The sequence below is a fragment of the Bombina bombina genome, chromosome 1 (genome assembly GCF_027579735.1).
Source record: "Bombina bombina isolate aBomBom1 chromosome 1, aBomBom1.pri, whole genome shotgun sequence".
Taxonomy (NCBI): Eukaryota; Metazoa; Chordata; class Amphibia; order Anura; family Bombinatoridae; genus Bombina; species Bombina bombina.
The window spans coordinates 1,239,436,283-1,239,453,155 of record NC_069499.1 but is presented as its reverse complement, the minus strand read 5'-3'; the positions used below and the strand labels follow the sequence as shown (position 1 = coordinate 1,239,453,155).

At 38.8% G+C, this 16,873-nt stretch overlaps 1 protein-coding gene across 2 annotated transcripts in view; it reads right to left on the bottom strand.

The window, feature by feature from the left end:
* The window catches only part of LOC128647945 (deoxyribodipyrimidine photo-lyase), a 65,029-nt gene that overhangs the window by 10,926 nt on the left and 37,230 nt on the right, over positions 1–16,873 (bottom strand). For both annotated transcript variants that reach the window (XM_053700628.1, XM_053700632.1), the window contains one exon: positions 4,760–4,985. In XM_053700628.1, the coding sequence (XP_053556603.1) occupies positions 4,760–4,985 (226 nt within the window). The remainder of the gene's footprint in view (positions 1–4,759; positions 4,986–16,873) is intronic.

The window sequence follows — 16,873 nt, the reverse complement described above, 5'->3', positions numbered from 1 at the left end:
AATAATCTCTTTCAAATCAGGTCCAAATAAAGTTTTACCGTTGAAAGGAATGTTAAGTAATTTTGTCTTGGATGACACATCCGCTGACCAAGACTTTAGCCAAAGCGCTCTGCGCGCCACAATAGCAAACCCTGAATTTTTCGCCGCTAATTTTGCTAATTGCAAAGCGGCATCTAAAATAAAAGAGTTAGCCAATTTAAGTGCGTGAACTCTGTCCATAACCTCCTCATATGGAGTTTCTCTACTGAGCGACTTTTCTAGTTCCTCGAACCAGAACCACGCTGCCGTAGTGACAGGAACAATGCATGAAATTGGTTGTAGAAGGTAGCCTTGCTGTACAAAAATCTTTTTAAGCAAACCTTCCAATTTTTTATCCATAGGATCTTTGAAAGCACAACTATCCTCGATAGGAATAGTAGTGCGTTTGTTTAGAGTAGAAACTGCCCCCTCGACCTTGGGGACTGTCTGCCATAAGTCCTTTCTGGGGTCGACTATAGGAAATAATTTCTTAAATATAGGGGGAGGAACAAAAGTTCCCACTCTTTATTTACTATGTCCGCCACCCGCTTGGGTATAGGAAAAGCGTTGGGGGGCACCGGAACCTCTAGGAACCTGTCCATCTTGCATAATTTCTCTGGAATGACCAAATTGTCACAATCATCCAGAGTAGATAACACCTCCTTAAGCAGTGCGCGGAGATGTTATAATTTAAATTTAAATGTCACAACATCAGGTTCAGCTTGATGAGAAATTTTTCCTGAATCTGAAATTTCTCCCTCAGACAAAACCTCCCTCATGGCCCCTTCAGATTGGTGTGAGGGTATGACAGAACAATTATCATCAGCGTCCTCTTGCTCTTCAGTGTTTAAAACAGAGCAATCGCGCTTTCTCTGATAAGTAGGCATTTTGGATAAAAGATTTGCTATGGAGTTATCCATTACAGCCGTTAATTGTTGCATGGTAATAAGTATTGGCGCACTAGATGTACTAGGGGCCTCCTGCATGGGCAAAACTGGTGTAGACACAGTAGGAGATGATGTAGTATCATGTTTACTCCCCTCATTTGAGGAATCATCTTGGGCAATATCATTATTTGTGGCAGTACTGTCCTTACTTTGTTTGGACGCTATGGCACAATTATCACATAAATTTAAATGGGGAGACACATTGGCTTTCATACATATAGAACATAGCTTATCTGAAGGTATAGACATGTTAAACAGGCTTAAACTTGTCAACAATGCACAAAAAACGTTTTAAAATAAAACCGTTACTGTCACTTTAAATTTCAAACAGAAAACACTTTATTACTGAATATGTGAAAAAGTATGAAGGAATTGTTCAAAAATTACCAAATTTTCACCACAGTGTCTTAAAGCCTTAAAAGTATTGCACACCAAATTTCAGAGCTTTAACCCTTAAAATAACGGAACCGGGGCCGTTTTTCAATTTAACCCCTATACAGTCCCAGATACAGTCTTTGCTAAGACCCAACCAAGCCCTGAGGGGAATACGATACCAAATGACGCCTTCTAAAAGCTTTTTCAGAGATTCTTAGATCCACACACATGCATCTGCATGCCCTGTTCTCAAAAAACAACTGTGCATTAATGGCGCGAAAATGAGGCTCAGTCTATGACTAGAAAGGCCCCCTGACTGAAAAAGGTGTCCAATACAGTGCCAGCCGTTTTATAAACGTTCCCCAAGATAATAAATGTCAATTGTTAGCCTAAATTTGAATAATATGCACAAATAAAGCAATCGATTTAGCCCATAAAAATGTCTACCAGTTTTTTAGCCCATAATAAGCCCTTTATTCTGTTTGTTTTTGACTAAGAAAATGGCTTACCGGTCCCCATGAGGGGAAATGACAGCCTTCCAGCATTACACAGTCTTGTTAGAAATATGGCTAGTCATACCTTAAGCAGAAAAGTCTGCTAACTGTTTCCCCCAACTGAAGTTACTTCATCTCAACAGTCCTATGTGGAAACAGCAACCGATTTTAGTTACTGTCTGCTAAAATCATCTTCCTCTTACAAACAGAAATCTTCATCCTTTTCTGTTTCAGAGTAAATAGTACATACCAGCACTATTTTAAAATAACAAACACTTGATAGAAGAATAAAAACTACATTTAAACACCAAAAAACTCTTAACCGTCTCCGTGGAGATGTTGCCTGTGCAACGGCAAAGAGAATGACTGGGGTGGGCGGAGCCTAGGAGGGATCATGTGACCAGCTTTGCTGGGACTCTTTCCCATTTCCTGTTGGGGAAGAGAATATCCCACAAGTAAGGATGACGCCGTGGAACGGACACACCAATGTTGGAGAAAAGAAGTTTATATTTGACAGATTCCATAAAAAAATGGATAATCAACAGTCATATTAACTGCAAAAGCACCAATGTTATATACTGTGTATCGTGCGAATGTAACTTAATTTACGTAGGAATGACGACCAGATGCCTCAGCACAAGAATGATAGAGCACATAAGCAATATTAGATCTGCCAGTAAGACTCTAGAGAGAGGCAAGAAATTAACCAGTGTAGCCAGACACTTCCTACAACACCATAATGGCAACACTAAGTCTTTCAAATGCTGGGGATTAGAAACTACTAAACCTGGGATTAGAGGAGGGAACATTGAACAAATATTACTTAAAAAAAAAGCCAGATGGATTTTTAAATTAAACTCTGTGATGCCCCACGGCATGAATGAAAATAATAATTTCTGGGTTTATTTGTAAACTACTAATCTAAGATACTTATTACATAGTGGACTATTACATGAACATATTACTATATATGTGGGCAAATATTCATTTCCATATGCGAGTAATATGGGTGAATTATACACAGGGGACCCACTATGATATAAACATTACTACATTGGTGGATGACATTAATATGGGATTGTATATATTAATCCAGAATGATAGTTGTTTTCCACTGTATATTGTATCAATGCATCATCTTATTATTTTTTAATTCGTAATTGAGAATATGCAATTAGGATAACTCTGGGAAGAGAAATTTATGATGATATACATATCATGATTTAGTAGATAGTAAACCCTTAATATAGGGTATGCACCCCGAATTGACTTTCCATTATGCCATGAAAAGTGTACAATGTTTAGAATTGACAAGATTAAAAAAGTCCCTATCTGAGCGTGTTAAACACATAATACATTTGACTGTGAGAGCCACTTCATGGAGCTATAATAATGTATAGTGAATTGAGTAAGGTAACTTGTGCATAATGCACACACATATTTCATATCACTTTAGCTCATGAAGCTATAAATTCATATGGTGCATACTTCCTATATATTTGTATTTATAATTATTATTTATTCAAATATTCATGCGTATCCCCAGGATGATTAAAATTATACAGATCTGACTATATCACATAATCAACACACCGACCCAATTTGGAAAGATATGAAGCCTTATATGATTTCAATAACTGACAAATACATAAGTAAGGATAATATATCCATAATGTATTCATTGGTATTAGTATAGAATATATCATTTCAGCTACTAACAGCAGTTTTCAGATGCCATGGAATATATGTCAACAAATAGTTAATGTTATGATTACATAGGAGTACATATCATTGAATGAAGACTTATACAATAATAGTCAGTTTTTTTTTTTGTTTGTTTTGTTTGTGGGGGGGGGGGGGTTCCCAGAGGTGTGTACTGAATAGTAATTTATGAGAGGAATAGACTGTGACAATTTTCATCCAATTAGGAGACTGCTACCAACCACAACTAGGACTCAGATAAACTGAGGACACTGATAGGTTATCCTAGAGGCGTGCACTACAGCCTTCAGCTGATTGGTTTAGCATCTCCTTACCTAGGGGTTAAAAGGCAGCACCTGGCAGTGAATCAGGTTTGTCAGTTCACTTGCTGAATCACATTGAGAAAGGCTGTGCAACAGCTGAAACATGTTTGTGTAGTTCAACTTGTTTTTAAACTATTTTTTTTTACTTAACTTATACCACTTATAATTATTTTTGCTGCATTAACTGTTGCCTCATGCTACCCCTGGCACCTGAAGCCGACGGTTCCTGATATCGGCCAGGAATACAGGGGGGTGACATGATAGCAGCAGTGCAGTAATTGTGGTTTACCTTTAGGTAATATATCTGTGTGGGTAATGATAGGTGATGTTTATCACCTTAGTCATTAATTTTTAAATAAATTCCTTAATAAAGATTATAGGTTTTAATACCAGTATATACATTTATTATTCGCTAGCAGATATTTCATGCTGTAATTTTACAGCTTATTACAAGTGATAGGTGTAAGAGTGCTTAATATCCCCTCTATACTCTCCCATTTCCTTTTCCTATTTTTTTATGTTAATTTAAAGGGGCAGCACCGAGGCTATATACATTACCTCCTCTATCCTATCTTTACTCATTGATACTGTGCCTATATTTGACTTTAAAAATTTGTTTTTTCCAAACCATTTTTATTCTCATTGCTTAGCTATTAATTGTCCACTGGTTATTCTTCTAGAGTGAGCCAAAGTAAAACAAAAAAACACACATCCATAGCTTTGCTCACATCCCTAGGCAGCATTCACCAGGATCCCTCCTGTCTTCCCCATACTGCATCTTTCCGGCCATTCACTAACAATTAAACGGGGTCTTATTACTACTGATAATAAGCCACCAGTACAAGTTCATATTTTATTGCATGTATTTGACAAATATAATTCCCACTTTTGAAGCTCTTACCAGCCCGCCGAAGTTGAGAAGGAGGACATTTCCAGGGCTTATGGATGTATTCATCAGGCAAACCAGCAAGCTCTGGACAAAACTTCCTTACATAAGCTGCATACGGGTCACATGTCATGGCAGCATCAACTGGATGCATTACAAAGTTCCAGTGATCCAAACCGGACATGCCCCCGTTCTGCCACATCATGGCATTGATGGCGACATCAGCATCTACAAGAGTGTCCTGTGTGGTAAAGACAAGAAAATTGTGTTATAAACATTTATCAACTTATTGGTATGTTCAATAGAGGGGGGGGAGCAGAGAAAGAGAATGGCACTACTGGATAGTGACCCAATAAAACAGAATTTATGTTTACCTGATAAATTACTTTCTCCAACGGTGTGTCCGGTCCACGGCGTCATCCTTACTTGTGGGATATTCTCTTCCCCAACAGGAAATGGCAAAGAGCCCAGCAAAGCTGGTCACATGATCCCTCCTAGGCTCCGCCTTCCCCAGTCATTCGACCGACGTAAAGGAGGAATATTTGCATAGGAGAAATCATATGATACCGTGGTGACTGTAGTTAAAGAAAATAAATTATCAGACCTGATTAAAAAACCAGGGCGGGCCGTGGACCGGACACACCGTTGGAGAAAGTAATTTATCAGGTAAACATAAATTCTGTTTTCTCCAACATAGGTGTGTCCGGTCCACGGCGTCATCCTTACTTGTGGGAACCAATACCAAAGCTTTAGGACACGGATGAAGGGAGGGAGCAAATCAGGTCACCTAGATGGAAGGCACCACGGCTTGCAAAACCTTTCTCCCAAAAATAGCCTCAGAAGAAGCAAAAGTATCAAATTTGTAAAATTTAGTAAAAGTGTGCAGTGAAGACCAAGTCGCTGCCTTACATATCTGATCAACAGAAGCCTCGTTCTTGAAGGCCCATGTGGAAGCCACGGCCCTAGTGGAATGAGCTGTGATTCTTTCAGGAGGCTGCCGTCCAGCAGTCTCGTAAGCCAATCTGATGATGCTTTTAAGCCAAAAGGAGAGAGAGGTAGAAGTTGCTTTTTGACCTCTCCTGTTACCAGAATAAACAACAAACAAGGAAGATGTTTGTCTAAAATCCTTTGTAGCATCTAAATAGAATTTTAAAGCACGAACTACATCCAAATTGTGCAACAAACGTTCCTTCTTTGAAACTGGATTCGGACACAAAGAAGGCACGACTATCTCCTGGTTAATGTTTTTGTTAGAAACAACTTTCGGAAGAAAACCAGGTTTAGTACGCAAAACCACCTTATCTGCATGGAACACCAGATAAGGAGGAGAACACTGCAGAGCAGATAATTCTGAAACTCTTCTAGCAGAAGAAATTGCAACCAAAAACAAAACTTTCCAAGATAATAACTTAATATCAACGGAATGTAAGGGTTCAAACGGAACCCCCTGAAGAACTGAAAGAACTAAATTGAGACTCCAAGGAGGAGTCAAAGGTTTGTAAACAGGCTTGATTCTAACCAGAGCCTGAACAAAGGCTTGAACATCTGGCACAGCTGCCAGCTTTTTGTGAAGTAACACAGATAAAGCAGAAATCTGTCCCTTCAAAGAACTTGCAGATAATCCTTTCTCCAAACCTTCTTGAAGAAAGGATAGAATCTTAGGAATTTTTATCTTGTCCCAAGGGAATCCTTTAGATTCACACCAACAGATATATTTTTTCCATATTTTGTGGTAGATTTTTCTAGTTACAGGCTTTCTGGCCTGAACAAGAGTATCAATGACAGAATCTGAGAACCCTCGCTTTGATAAGATCAAGCGTTCAATCTCCAGGCAGTCAGTTGGAGTGAGACCAGATTCGGATGTTCGAACGGACCTTGAACAAGAAGGTCCCGTCTCAAAGGTAGCTTCCATGGTGGTGCCGATGACATATTCACCAGGTCTGCATACCAAGTCCTGCGTGGCCACGCAGGAGCTATCAAGATCACCGATGCCCTCTCCTGATTGATCCTGGCTACCAGCCTGGGAATGAGAGGAAACGGCGGGAATACATAAGCTAGTTTGAAGGTCCAAGGTGCTACTAGTGCATCTACTAGAGTCACCTTGGGATCCCTGGATCTGGACCCGTAGCAAGGAACCTTGAAGTTCTGACGAGAGGCCATCAGATCCATGTCTGGAATGCCCCACAACTGAGTAATTTGGGCAAAGATTTCCGGATGGAGTTCCCACTCCCCCGGATGAAATGTCTGACGACTCAGAAAATCCGCTTCCCAATTTTCCACTCCTGGGATGTGGATTGCAGACAAGTGGCAGGAGTGAGTCTCCGCCCATTGAATGATTTTGGTCACTTCTTCCATCGCCAGGGAACTCCTTGTTCCCCCCTGATGGTTGATGTACGCAACAGTTGTCATGTTGTCTGATTGAAACCGTATGAATTTGGCCTTTGCTAGCTGAGGCCAAGCCTTGAGAGCATTGAATATCGCTCTCAGTTCCAGAATATTTATCGGGAGAAGAGATTCTTCCCGAGACCAAAGACCCTGAGCTTTCAGGGGTCCCCAGACCGCGCCCCAGCCCACCAGACTGGCGTCGGTCGTGACAATGACCCACTCTGGTCTGCGGAAGCTCATCCCCTGTGACAGGTTGTCCAGGGACAGCCACCAACGGAGTGAAACTCTGGTCCTCTGATCTACTTGTATCGTCGGAGACAAGTCTGTATAATCCCCATTCCACTGACTGAGCATGCACAGTTGTAATGGTCTTAGATGAATTCGCGCAAAAGGAACTATGTCCATTCCCGCTACCATCAAACCTATTACTTCCATGCACTGCGCTATGGAAGGAAGAGGAACAGAATGAAGTACTTGACAAGAGTTTAGAAGTTTTGATTTTCTGGCCTCTGTCAGAAAAATCCTCATTTCTAAGGAGTCTATTATTGTTCCCAAGAAGGGAACCCTTGTTGACGGAGATAGAGAACTTTTTTCTACGTTCACTTTCCACCCGTGAGATCTGAGAAAGGCCAGGACAATGTCCGTGTGAGCCTTTGCTTGTGGAAGGGACGACGCTTGAATCAGAATGTCGTCCAAGTAAGGTACTACTGCAATGCCCCTTGGTCTTAGCACCGCTAGAAGGGACCCTAGTACCTTTGTGAAAATTCTTGGAGCAGTGGCTAATCCAAACGGAAGTGCCACAAACTGGTAATGCTTGTCCAGAAATGCGAACCTTAGGAACCGATGATGTTCCTTGTGGATAGGAATATGTAGATACGCATCCTTTAAATCCACCGTGGTCATGAATTGACCTTCCTGGATGGAAGGAAGAATTGTTCGAATGGTTTCCATTTTGAACGATGGAACCTTGAGAAACTTGTTTAGGATCTTGAGATCTAAGATTGGTCTGAATGTTCCCTCTTTTTTGGGAACTACGAACAGATTGGAGTAGAACCCCATCCCTTGTTCTCCTAATGGAACAGGATGAATCACTCCCATTTTTAACAGGTCTTCTACACAATGTAAGAATGCCTGTTTTTTTATGTGGTCTGAAGACAATTGAGACCTGTGGAACCTCCCCCTTGGGGGAAGTCCCTTGAATTCCAGAAGATAACCTTGGGAGACTATTTCTAGCGCCCAAGGATCCAGAACATCTCTTGCCCAAGCCTGAGCGAAGAGAGAGAGTCTGCCCCCCACCAGATCCGGTCCCGGATCGGGGGCCAACATCTCATGCTGTCTTGGTAGCAGTGGCAGGTTTCTTGGCCTGCTTTCCTTTGTTCCAGCCTTGCATTGGCCTCCAGGCTGGCTTGGCTTGAGAAGTATTACCCTCTTGCTTAGAGGACGTAGCACTTGGGGCTGGTCCGTTTCTGCGAAAGGGACGAAAATTAGGTTTATTTTTGGCCTTGAAAGACCTATCCTGAGGAAGGGCGTGGCCCTTGCCCCCAGTGATATCAGAAATAATCTCTTTCAAGTCAGGGCCAAACAGCATTTTCCCCTTGAAAGGAATGTTAAGCAATTTGTTCTTGGAAGACGCATCCGCTGACCAAGATTTTAGCCCTGCGCGCCACAATAGCAAACCCAGAATTTTTCGCCGCTAATCTAGCCAATTGCAAAGTGGCGTCTAGGGTGAAAGAGTTAGCCAATTTGAGAGCATGAATTCTGTCCAAAATCTCCTCATAAGAAGAATCTTTATTGAGCGCCTTTTCTAGTTCATCGAACCAGAAACACGCTGCTGTAGTGACAGGAACAATGCATGAAATTGGTTGTAGAAGGTAACCTTGCTGAACAACCTTGCTGAACAAACATCTTTTTAAGCAAACCCTCTAATTTTTTATCCATAGGATCTTTGAAAGCACAACTATCTTCTATGGGTATAGTGGTGCGTTTGTTTAGAGTAGAAACCGCCCCCTCGACCTTGGGGACTGTCTGCCATAAGTCCTTTCTGGGGTCGACCATAGGAAACAATTTCTTAAATATAGGGGGAGGGACGAAAGGTATGCCGGGCCTTTCCCATTCTTTATTTACAATGTCCGCCACCCGCTTGGGTATAGGAAAAGCTTCGGGGGGCCCCGGGACCTCTAGGAACTTGTCCATTTTACATAATTTCTCTGGAATGACCAAATTCTCACAATCATCCAGAGTAGATAACACCTCCTTAAGCAGGGCGCGGAGATGTTCCAATTTAAATTTAAATGTAATCACATCTTGTTGAGAAATTTTCCCTGAATCTGAAATTTCTCCCTCAGACAAAACCTCCCTGGCCCCCTCAGACTGGTGTAGGGGCACTTCAGAACCAATATCACCAGCGTCCTCATGCTCTTCAGTATTTTCTAAAACAGAGCAGTCGCGCTTTCGCTGATAAGTGGGCATTTTGGCTAAAATGTTTTTGATAGAATTATCCATTACAGCCGTTAATTGTTGCATAGTAAGGAGTATTGGCGCACTAGATGTACTAGGGGCCTCCTGTGTGGGCAAGACTGGTGTAGACGAAGGAGGGGATGATGCAGTACCATGCTTACTCCCCTCACTTGAGGAATCATCTTGGGCATCATTTTCTCTAAATTTTGTGTCACATAAATCACATCTATTTAAATGAGAAGGAACCTTGGCTTCCCCACATACAGAACACAGTCTATCTGGTAGTTCAGACATGTTAAACAGGCATAAACTTGATAACAAAGTACAAAAAATGTTTTAAAATAAAACCGTTACTGTCACTTTAAATTTTAAACTGAACACACTTTATTACTGCAAATGTGAAAAAGTATGAAGGAATTGTTCAAAATTCACCAAAATTTCACCACAGTGTCTTAAAGCCTTAAAAGTATTGCACACCAAATTTGAAAGCTTTAACTCTTAAAATAACGGAACCGGAGCCGTTTTTATATTTAACCCCTTTACAGTCCCTGGTATCTGCTTTGCTGAGACCCAACCAAGCCCAAAGGGGAATACGATACCAAATGACGCCTTCAGAAAGTCTTTTCTGTGTATCAGAGCTCCTCACACATGCATCTGCATGTCATGCTTCCCAAAAACAAGTGTGCAATAGAGGCGCGAAAATGAGGCTCTGCCTATGATTAGGGAAAGCCCCTAGAGGATAAGGTGTCCAATACAGTGCCTGCCGGTTATTTTACATAAATCCCAAGAATAAAATAATTCCTCAAAGCTATGAAGTATTAAAATATGTTTATATATCAATCGTTTTAGCCCAGAAAATGTCTACAGTCTTAAAAGCCTTTGTGAAGCCCTTTTTTTCTTATGTAATAAAAATGGCTTACCGGATCTCATAGGGAAAATGACAGCTTCCAGCATTACATCGTCTTGTTAGAAATGTGTCATACCTCAAGCAGCAAGAGTCTGCTCACTGTTTCCCCCAACTGAAGTTAATTCCTCTCAACAGTCCTGTGTGGAAACAGCCATCGATTTTAGTAACGGTTGCTAAAATCATTTTCCTCTTACAAACAGAAATCTTCATCACCTTTCTGTTTCAGAGTAAATAGTACATACCAGCACTATTTTAAAATAACAAACTCTTGATTGAATAATAAAAACTGCAGTTAAACACCAAAAAACTCTAAGCCATCTCCGTGGAGATGTTGCCTGTACAACGGCAAAGAGAATGACTGGGGAAGGCGGAGCCTAGGAGGGATCATGTGACCAGCTTTGCTGGGCTCTTTGCCATTTCCTGTTGGGGAAGAGAATATCCCACAAGTAAGGATGACGCCGTGGACCGGACACACCTATGTTGGAGAAATAAAGAGTTTTATACTACTATCAGTAAAGGGTAGGGTGCTGTACACAAGGTATATAAGTTGAGAATGGGCAAAATATAGGTAATAAACGTGTGCATATATAATAACTTCCTGGTAAATGGTTATTATGCAAAAATGGGGATTAACCTAATAATACCAATAAAAGTGGGTTTTTGTAGTTAAATTAACACTGCTGGCATATTGCATAATAATCCCTATCACAGAGTATACATAACCTTTCAATAGTAGGTGGTACTGGGTATAATTGTGTATACTTCCCATGTTGTCAGTCTCCAACTTGTTAACAATATAGCTCTGTATTCAACCGTATTATTCCTGTGCAAAAGTAGCAATGAAATAGCAATATTAGGTAACTGTTACCATTATGTATGTAAAAGTTATAACTGCTATGGAATAAGCGGTATTAATATGAGCTAAATGTATAGGTATTCAGGAGAGTATGACTACAATATAAATATTCAGTTAGAGATATTAGAGTATATTTTCCTCTCTATCCACTGATGTTTTAGTAGTTTTGCAAACCGCAAAATGCCATTATTTGTACAGCAGTGTATTTATGGATATTAAGTCTATAATAGACCCATTATATTACACGCTAACCATAACAAACATGCATTGGTTTGTAAATTCGATCAGTCAATATAATATTCTACTGCTTCGCAGTGCATTTTCTAAGTGGCTAAAATATAAAGCCGTGTTATTAAAGGTACACTAAACCCAATTTTTTTCTTTCATGATTCAGATAGAGCATGCAATTTTAAGCAACTTTCTAATTTACTCCTATTATCAATTTTCATTCGTTCTCTTGCTATCTTTATTTAAAAAGCAGGAATGTGATGAATAGGAGCCGGCCCATTTTTGGTTGACAACCTGGGTTATGCTTGCTTATTGGTGAGTAAATGTAAGCCTCCAATAAGCAAGCGCTATCCATGGTGCTGAACCTAAAATGGTCTGGCTGTTAAGATTTACATTCCTGCTTTAAAAATAAAAAAAAATAGCAAGAGAACAAAGAAAGTTGCTTAAAATTTCATACTCTATCTGAATCATGAAAGAAAAAAATTGGGTTCAGTGTCCCTTTAACAAGCACGCAGTAGTGCAATTAGGTTCTGTTATTAAAGCAGAGACTGATCGAATGCCCACTGTGTATTAGCCCACAACAAAGTATAATACCTGTGCTATCTAAATTGTTTCACAGATAAAAAAAAAAAAAAAGAGGATCCCAAACCCTCTGGCTAGCTCCCTGACATGTTTCGTGGATTAACGTTTTTTCAAAGGCGGATCTGCCTAGCATCCCCTCATTTAAAGGGTAAAGGCAGAGTTCATTGGGCAGTCAGGATGTGTCCTGATAGGCTACGCGGTATGTCTATCACTTTCTTGTTTGTAGCCGTGTGAGAGCTGCTCTGGATATCATATAATGGAATGAATGAGGGATAATTTCAAAAGTGTCTATTTGTTTGGCAGTTATTTAGACATTTCCCCTTGTAAGTTAAAAATGTTAGATGATATGATTCCTTATTTCTATCTTGATAGTAGATTCCCAGAATATTATAATTTTATACAACACAATTTGTTATATAGCTAAAGTGAAAATCATGAGAGAGGGAAATATTAAAGGGACACTCAGGTTTTATTAAATTTTCATGATTCAGATACAGCATGTAATTTTAAACAACTTTCCAAATTACTTCCATTAAAAAAAATGTGCACAGTCTTTTATATTTACACTTTTTTTGAGTCACCAGCTCCTACTGAGCATGTGCAAGAACTTAGACTATACGTATATGCATTTGTGATTGGCTGATTGCTATCACATGGTACAGGGGGAGTGGAAATATACATAACTTTGAAATGTGTTAGAAAATAATCTACTACTCATTTGAAATTCAGAGTAAATGCTATTGTATTGTCTTGTTATCTTGCATTTGTTGATTATGCAAATCTGTTGCGTTTACTGGTCCTTTAAAGGGACAGTCAAGTCCAAAAAAAAAACGTTCATGATTTAAATAGGGCATGTAATTTTAAACAACTTCCCAATTTACATTTATCACCAATTTTGCTTTGCTCTCTTGGTATTCTTAGTTGAAAGCTAAACCTAGGAGGTTCATATGCTAATTTCTTAGACCTTGAAGACTGCCTCTAATCTGAATGCATTTTGACCACTAGAGGGCATTAGTTCATGTGTTTCATATAGATAACATTGAGCTCATGCACGTGAAGTGACCTAGGAGTGAGCACTGATTGGCTAAAATGCAAGTGTGTCAAAATAAATAAAATCAGGGGGCAGTCAGCAGAAGCTTAGATACAAGGTAATTACAGAGGTAAAACATGTATTATTATAACTGTGTTGGTTATGCAAAACTGGGGAATGGGTAATAAAGGGGTTATCTTTCTTTTTAAACAACAACAATTCTGGTGTTGACTGTCCCTTTAAGTGAAATTAATAGGAAAATGTAATCCATAGGAAAAAACAACAACAAAAAGAACCAAATTGTGATAAAAATATTAAAGAAAAATCTACAAATACATTTACTAGTCTCATTCAATTTAATGAAGTCCAAAATAAGTGAGTGTAGTTTAGTGTATCACTATTATGATATTATATAATGTGAGCTTTTTAGTGAATGTGGAGTGGTGTACTGTCTATAGTGAAAGAAGGGGGGTGTTTATCTCAAAGTACTAATATTGTTGTTATAGGGATAATAACTAAAGTAGCTATTTATTAGCAGTGTGTGAATGTGAATTTTTGCATATGAAAAGACCCTTTACAAAAACAGAAGCAAGCTGCAGTAGGTATATGTCGGTATTCTCCTAAAACTTTGGAGCTTGGTTATTTAAAAAAATTGCCCCCCCCCCCCATGATTCCCAGGGAGATTTTCTCCAGTCCTGTACATTTTAGATTCTTTGGGTTCGATTTGTGGAAATATAAGAAGTGCGATGCCACAGTGGTTAGTGTTTTATCATCTTCCTTATCTTTTTTGGAATTTTTGATATTTCTTATATGCTCTTGCAAGCGGGTTCTAAGTTTTCTACTTCTCATTCCAACGTAGACCTTTTGGCAGTCGCATCTAAGTGCATAAATCACTCCCTCAGTGGTACAACTGATATTTGTTTATTTTATGCCAGTGCCTGAATCTGTCTTGGATTTTCTTTGTTTTGTCCATATGTGAGCAGGTTGAACAGGTTCCACATGAGTGGGAGCCCTTATTGTAGGCTGTAGTAGTCTTCTTTAATGTATAGTGACTGCTTGTTAGCATGTTCTTCAAATTGCTTGATCTTCTGTAGCCTACGATATTGAATTCCCCAGTACAGCTTTTAAATCTACATCTGAGAGTAATATTTTCCAATGTTTGTTGAGGATATTTAATACCTGGTGAATTTGGGAATTACAGGTCAGTATTAGTCTTGTTTGATTATCTATTTGGTTGTGTATATTTTTTCTGTAATAGACGGTTTCTGTTAGTACTTGAGGCTCTCACTTTTTCCTTTTTAATGCTCCTTTTACTATAGCCCCTATCCAAGAGTCTATTTTCTAGTTCTTTGGCCTGTATGTGGAAATCTGCATGCTTACTACAGTTCCTTCTGATTAGCAAGAATTCTCCCACTGGTAAGGATGTAATAGTACCAGGGGCATGTGCACTACTTTGATGAAGTAGGCTATTTGTTGCAGTTAGGTTAGGTTGCGAATAGTTAGGTTAAGGAATTCGATTGATGATTGGTCCATTGTGTGGGTTAGGCGGATATCAAGGTTGTTGTTATTCAATTCAGTTATAAATATTTCCAAGTCTTCTTTGTTGCCTTCCCATATGAATAGTATATCATCTATATACCTGATACATAGGGGTATCTTCTCTGTGTTTATAGTGTTGGAATCCGAAAAGACAACTTGTCTTTCCCACCATCCCAAAAATAAATTTGCGTAGGTGGGGGCACATGCAGTGCCCATAGCAGTCCCCTTTACTTGGAGATAGAATTGATTTGAAAATGTTAAGAAATTGTAAAGAATGATACCTTAATACCTATACATTTAGCTCATATCAATACCGCTTATTCAGTAGCAGTTATAACCTTTAGATACATAATGGTAACAGTTACCTAATACTGCTTATCTAATAGTAGCCAGTATTTTATTGCTACATTTGCACAGGAATAGTTGAATACAGAGCTATATTATTAACAATTTGGAGACTGACTACGTGGGAAGTATACACAATTATACCCAGTACCACCTACTATTGAGAAGTTATGTACACTCTGTGAGAGGGATTCGTATGCAATATGCCAGCAGTGTTAATTTAACTTCAGAAAAAACACTTTTATTGTTATTATTAGGTTAATCCCCATTTTTGCATAATAACCATTTACCAGGAGGTCATTATATATGCACAAGTGTATTACCTATGTTTTGCCCATTCTCAACTTATATACAGTACAGCACAAAAACAATTCTGTGCTAATCATCTTGTTTTCACACTGTTTTTATTTGTGTTTTTCCCAATTTCAATCACAACTAATAAAGTTTTGTTTTTATTGTAATGTACTCCCATATTAAAGGGATTCAATTTTGTCACATATATTTTCTGTTTCTTAAAAAGAAACATTTTGACTTACTCTTATAGTGGTCATGATGGTGGTGAGTGCCATCATGTACACACTTTTGTAGTTGGCTACGCCACAAATTCTTATTTGTATGTTCATTGCACAAAATAACCAACCACTGTAATTAAATAAATGCTCTGAGAATACAAAACAAAGAGGAAACACAGGTATATGAGACACACAAAAATAAAGCAAGTAAAAAAACTGGAGTGGACATGTGGGCTTTGTATTTTTGATTGCTTGTTAGTTATATTTACTTTGGTATTATTATATTTCAGTTGCACCAGGTAGCATGATCAGCTGTCTCCAACTTAAAGCCCAGGAGACAAGTGATAAAGAAGGGAGGCAGACAAGATTAGCCGCAAGGAGCAAATAGGAACAAAAGATAATGGCACAAACACCAAGAAGAGACCAGAGCAACAAAGAAAGGACAATTACAGACATGGGCCAAAATAAAAAGAGGTATATCAGACATAAGATACGTGACAAATAAAAATAATATACTAGAAGAAGTAACAGTGGAGACAAATTCTAGCAGACAGATTAAGAATACAGAGGGAAAAATAATACTGTGCAGTAGCTGACCACTATTGCCACTTCATATTACAGCCAGGAACGGTTCCTGTAATACTTTTGTGAAAATTGGGATAGGTGGTGCATTTTCTTGAATAATTTGATGAATAAGTTTCATATCCAGTTGCAAATGATTTTCCTGATATATTTTGAGGATGTGTGTTTTGCTGGACATCAGGAGTTCAGTAAAAAGTCAGTACATTTAATCCTGCACATTATGTGAAACATCAGGAGACTGCAGTAACAAGGATTGATGACTTGCAAGCAGGAGAGTCAATTTACTGCTTTAAGAAATTAAAAATATTTACTCTAATAGTTACAAAGACTGTAAGATAAAGAGCATTAAATGGACATAAAACCCAATTTTTTCTTTCATGATTTAGATAGAACATAACATTTTTAACAACTTTCTAATTTACTTCTATTATAAAATTCTTAGTTTTCTTGTTATCCTTTGTGGAAAAGCAGAAATATAAGCTCAAGAGTGTACACGTATCTGCAGCACTATATAGCAGAAGTTTGGCAACAATGTTATACATTAGCAGGGGCACTATATGGCAGCACTATTTCCTGTCATGTAGGGCTTCAGGCAAGTGCACGCTACCTACCTAGGTATTTCTTTAACAAAGAATAACATGAGAATGAAAAAAAAATGATAATAGAAGTAAATTGGAAACTTTTTAAAAATGGTATCCTTTATCTG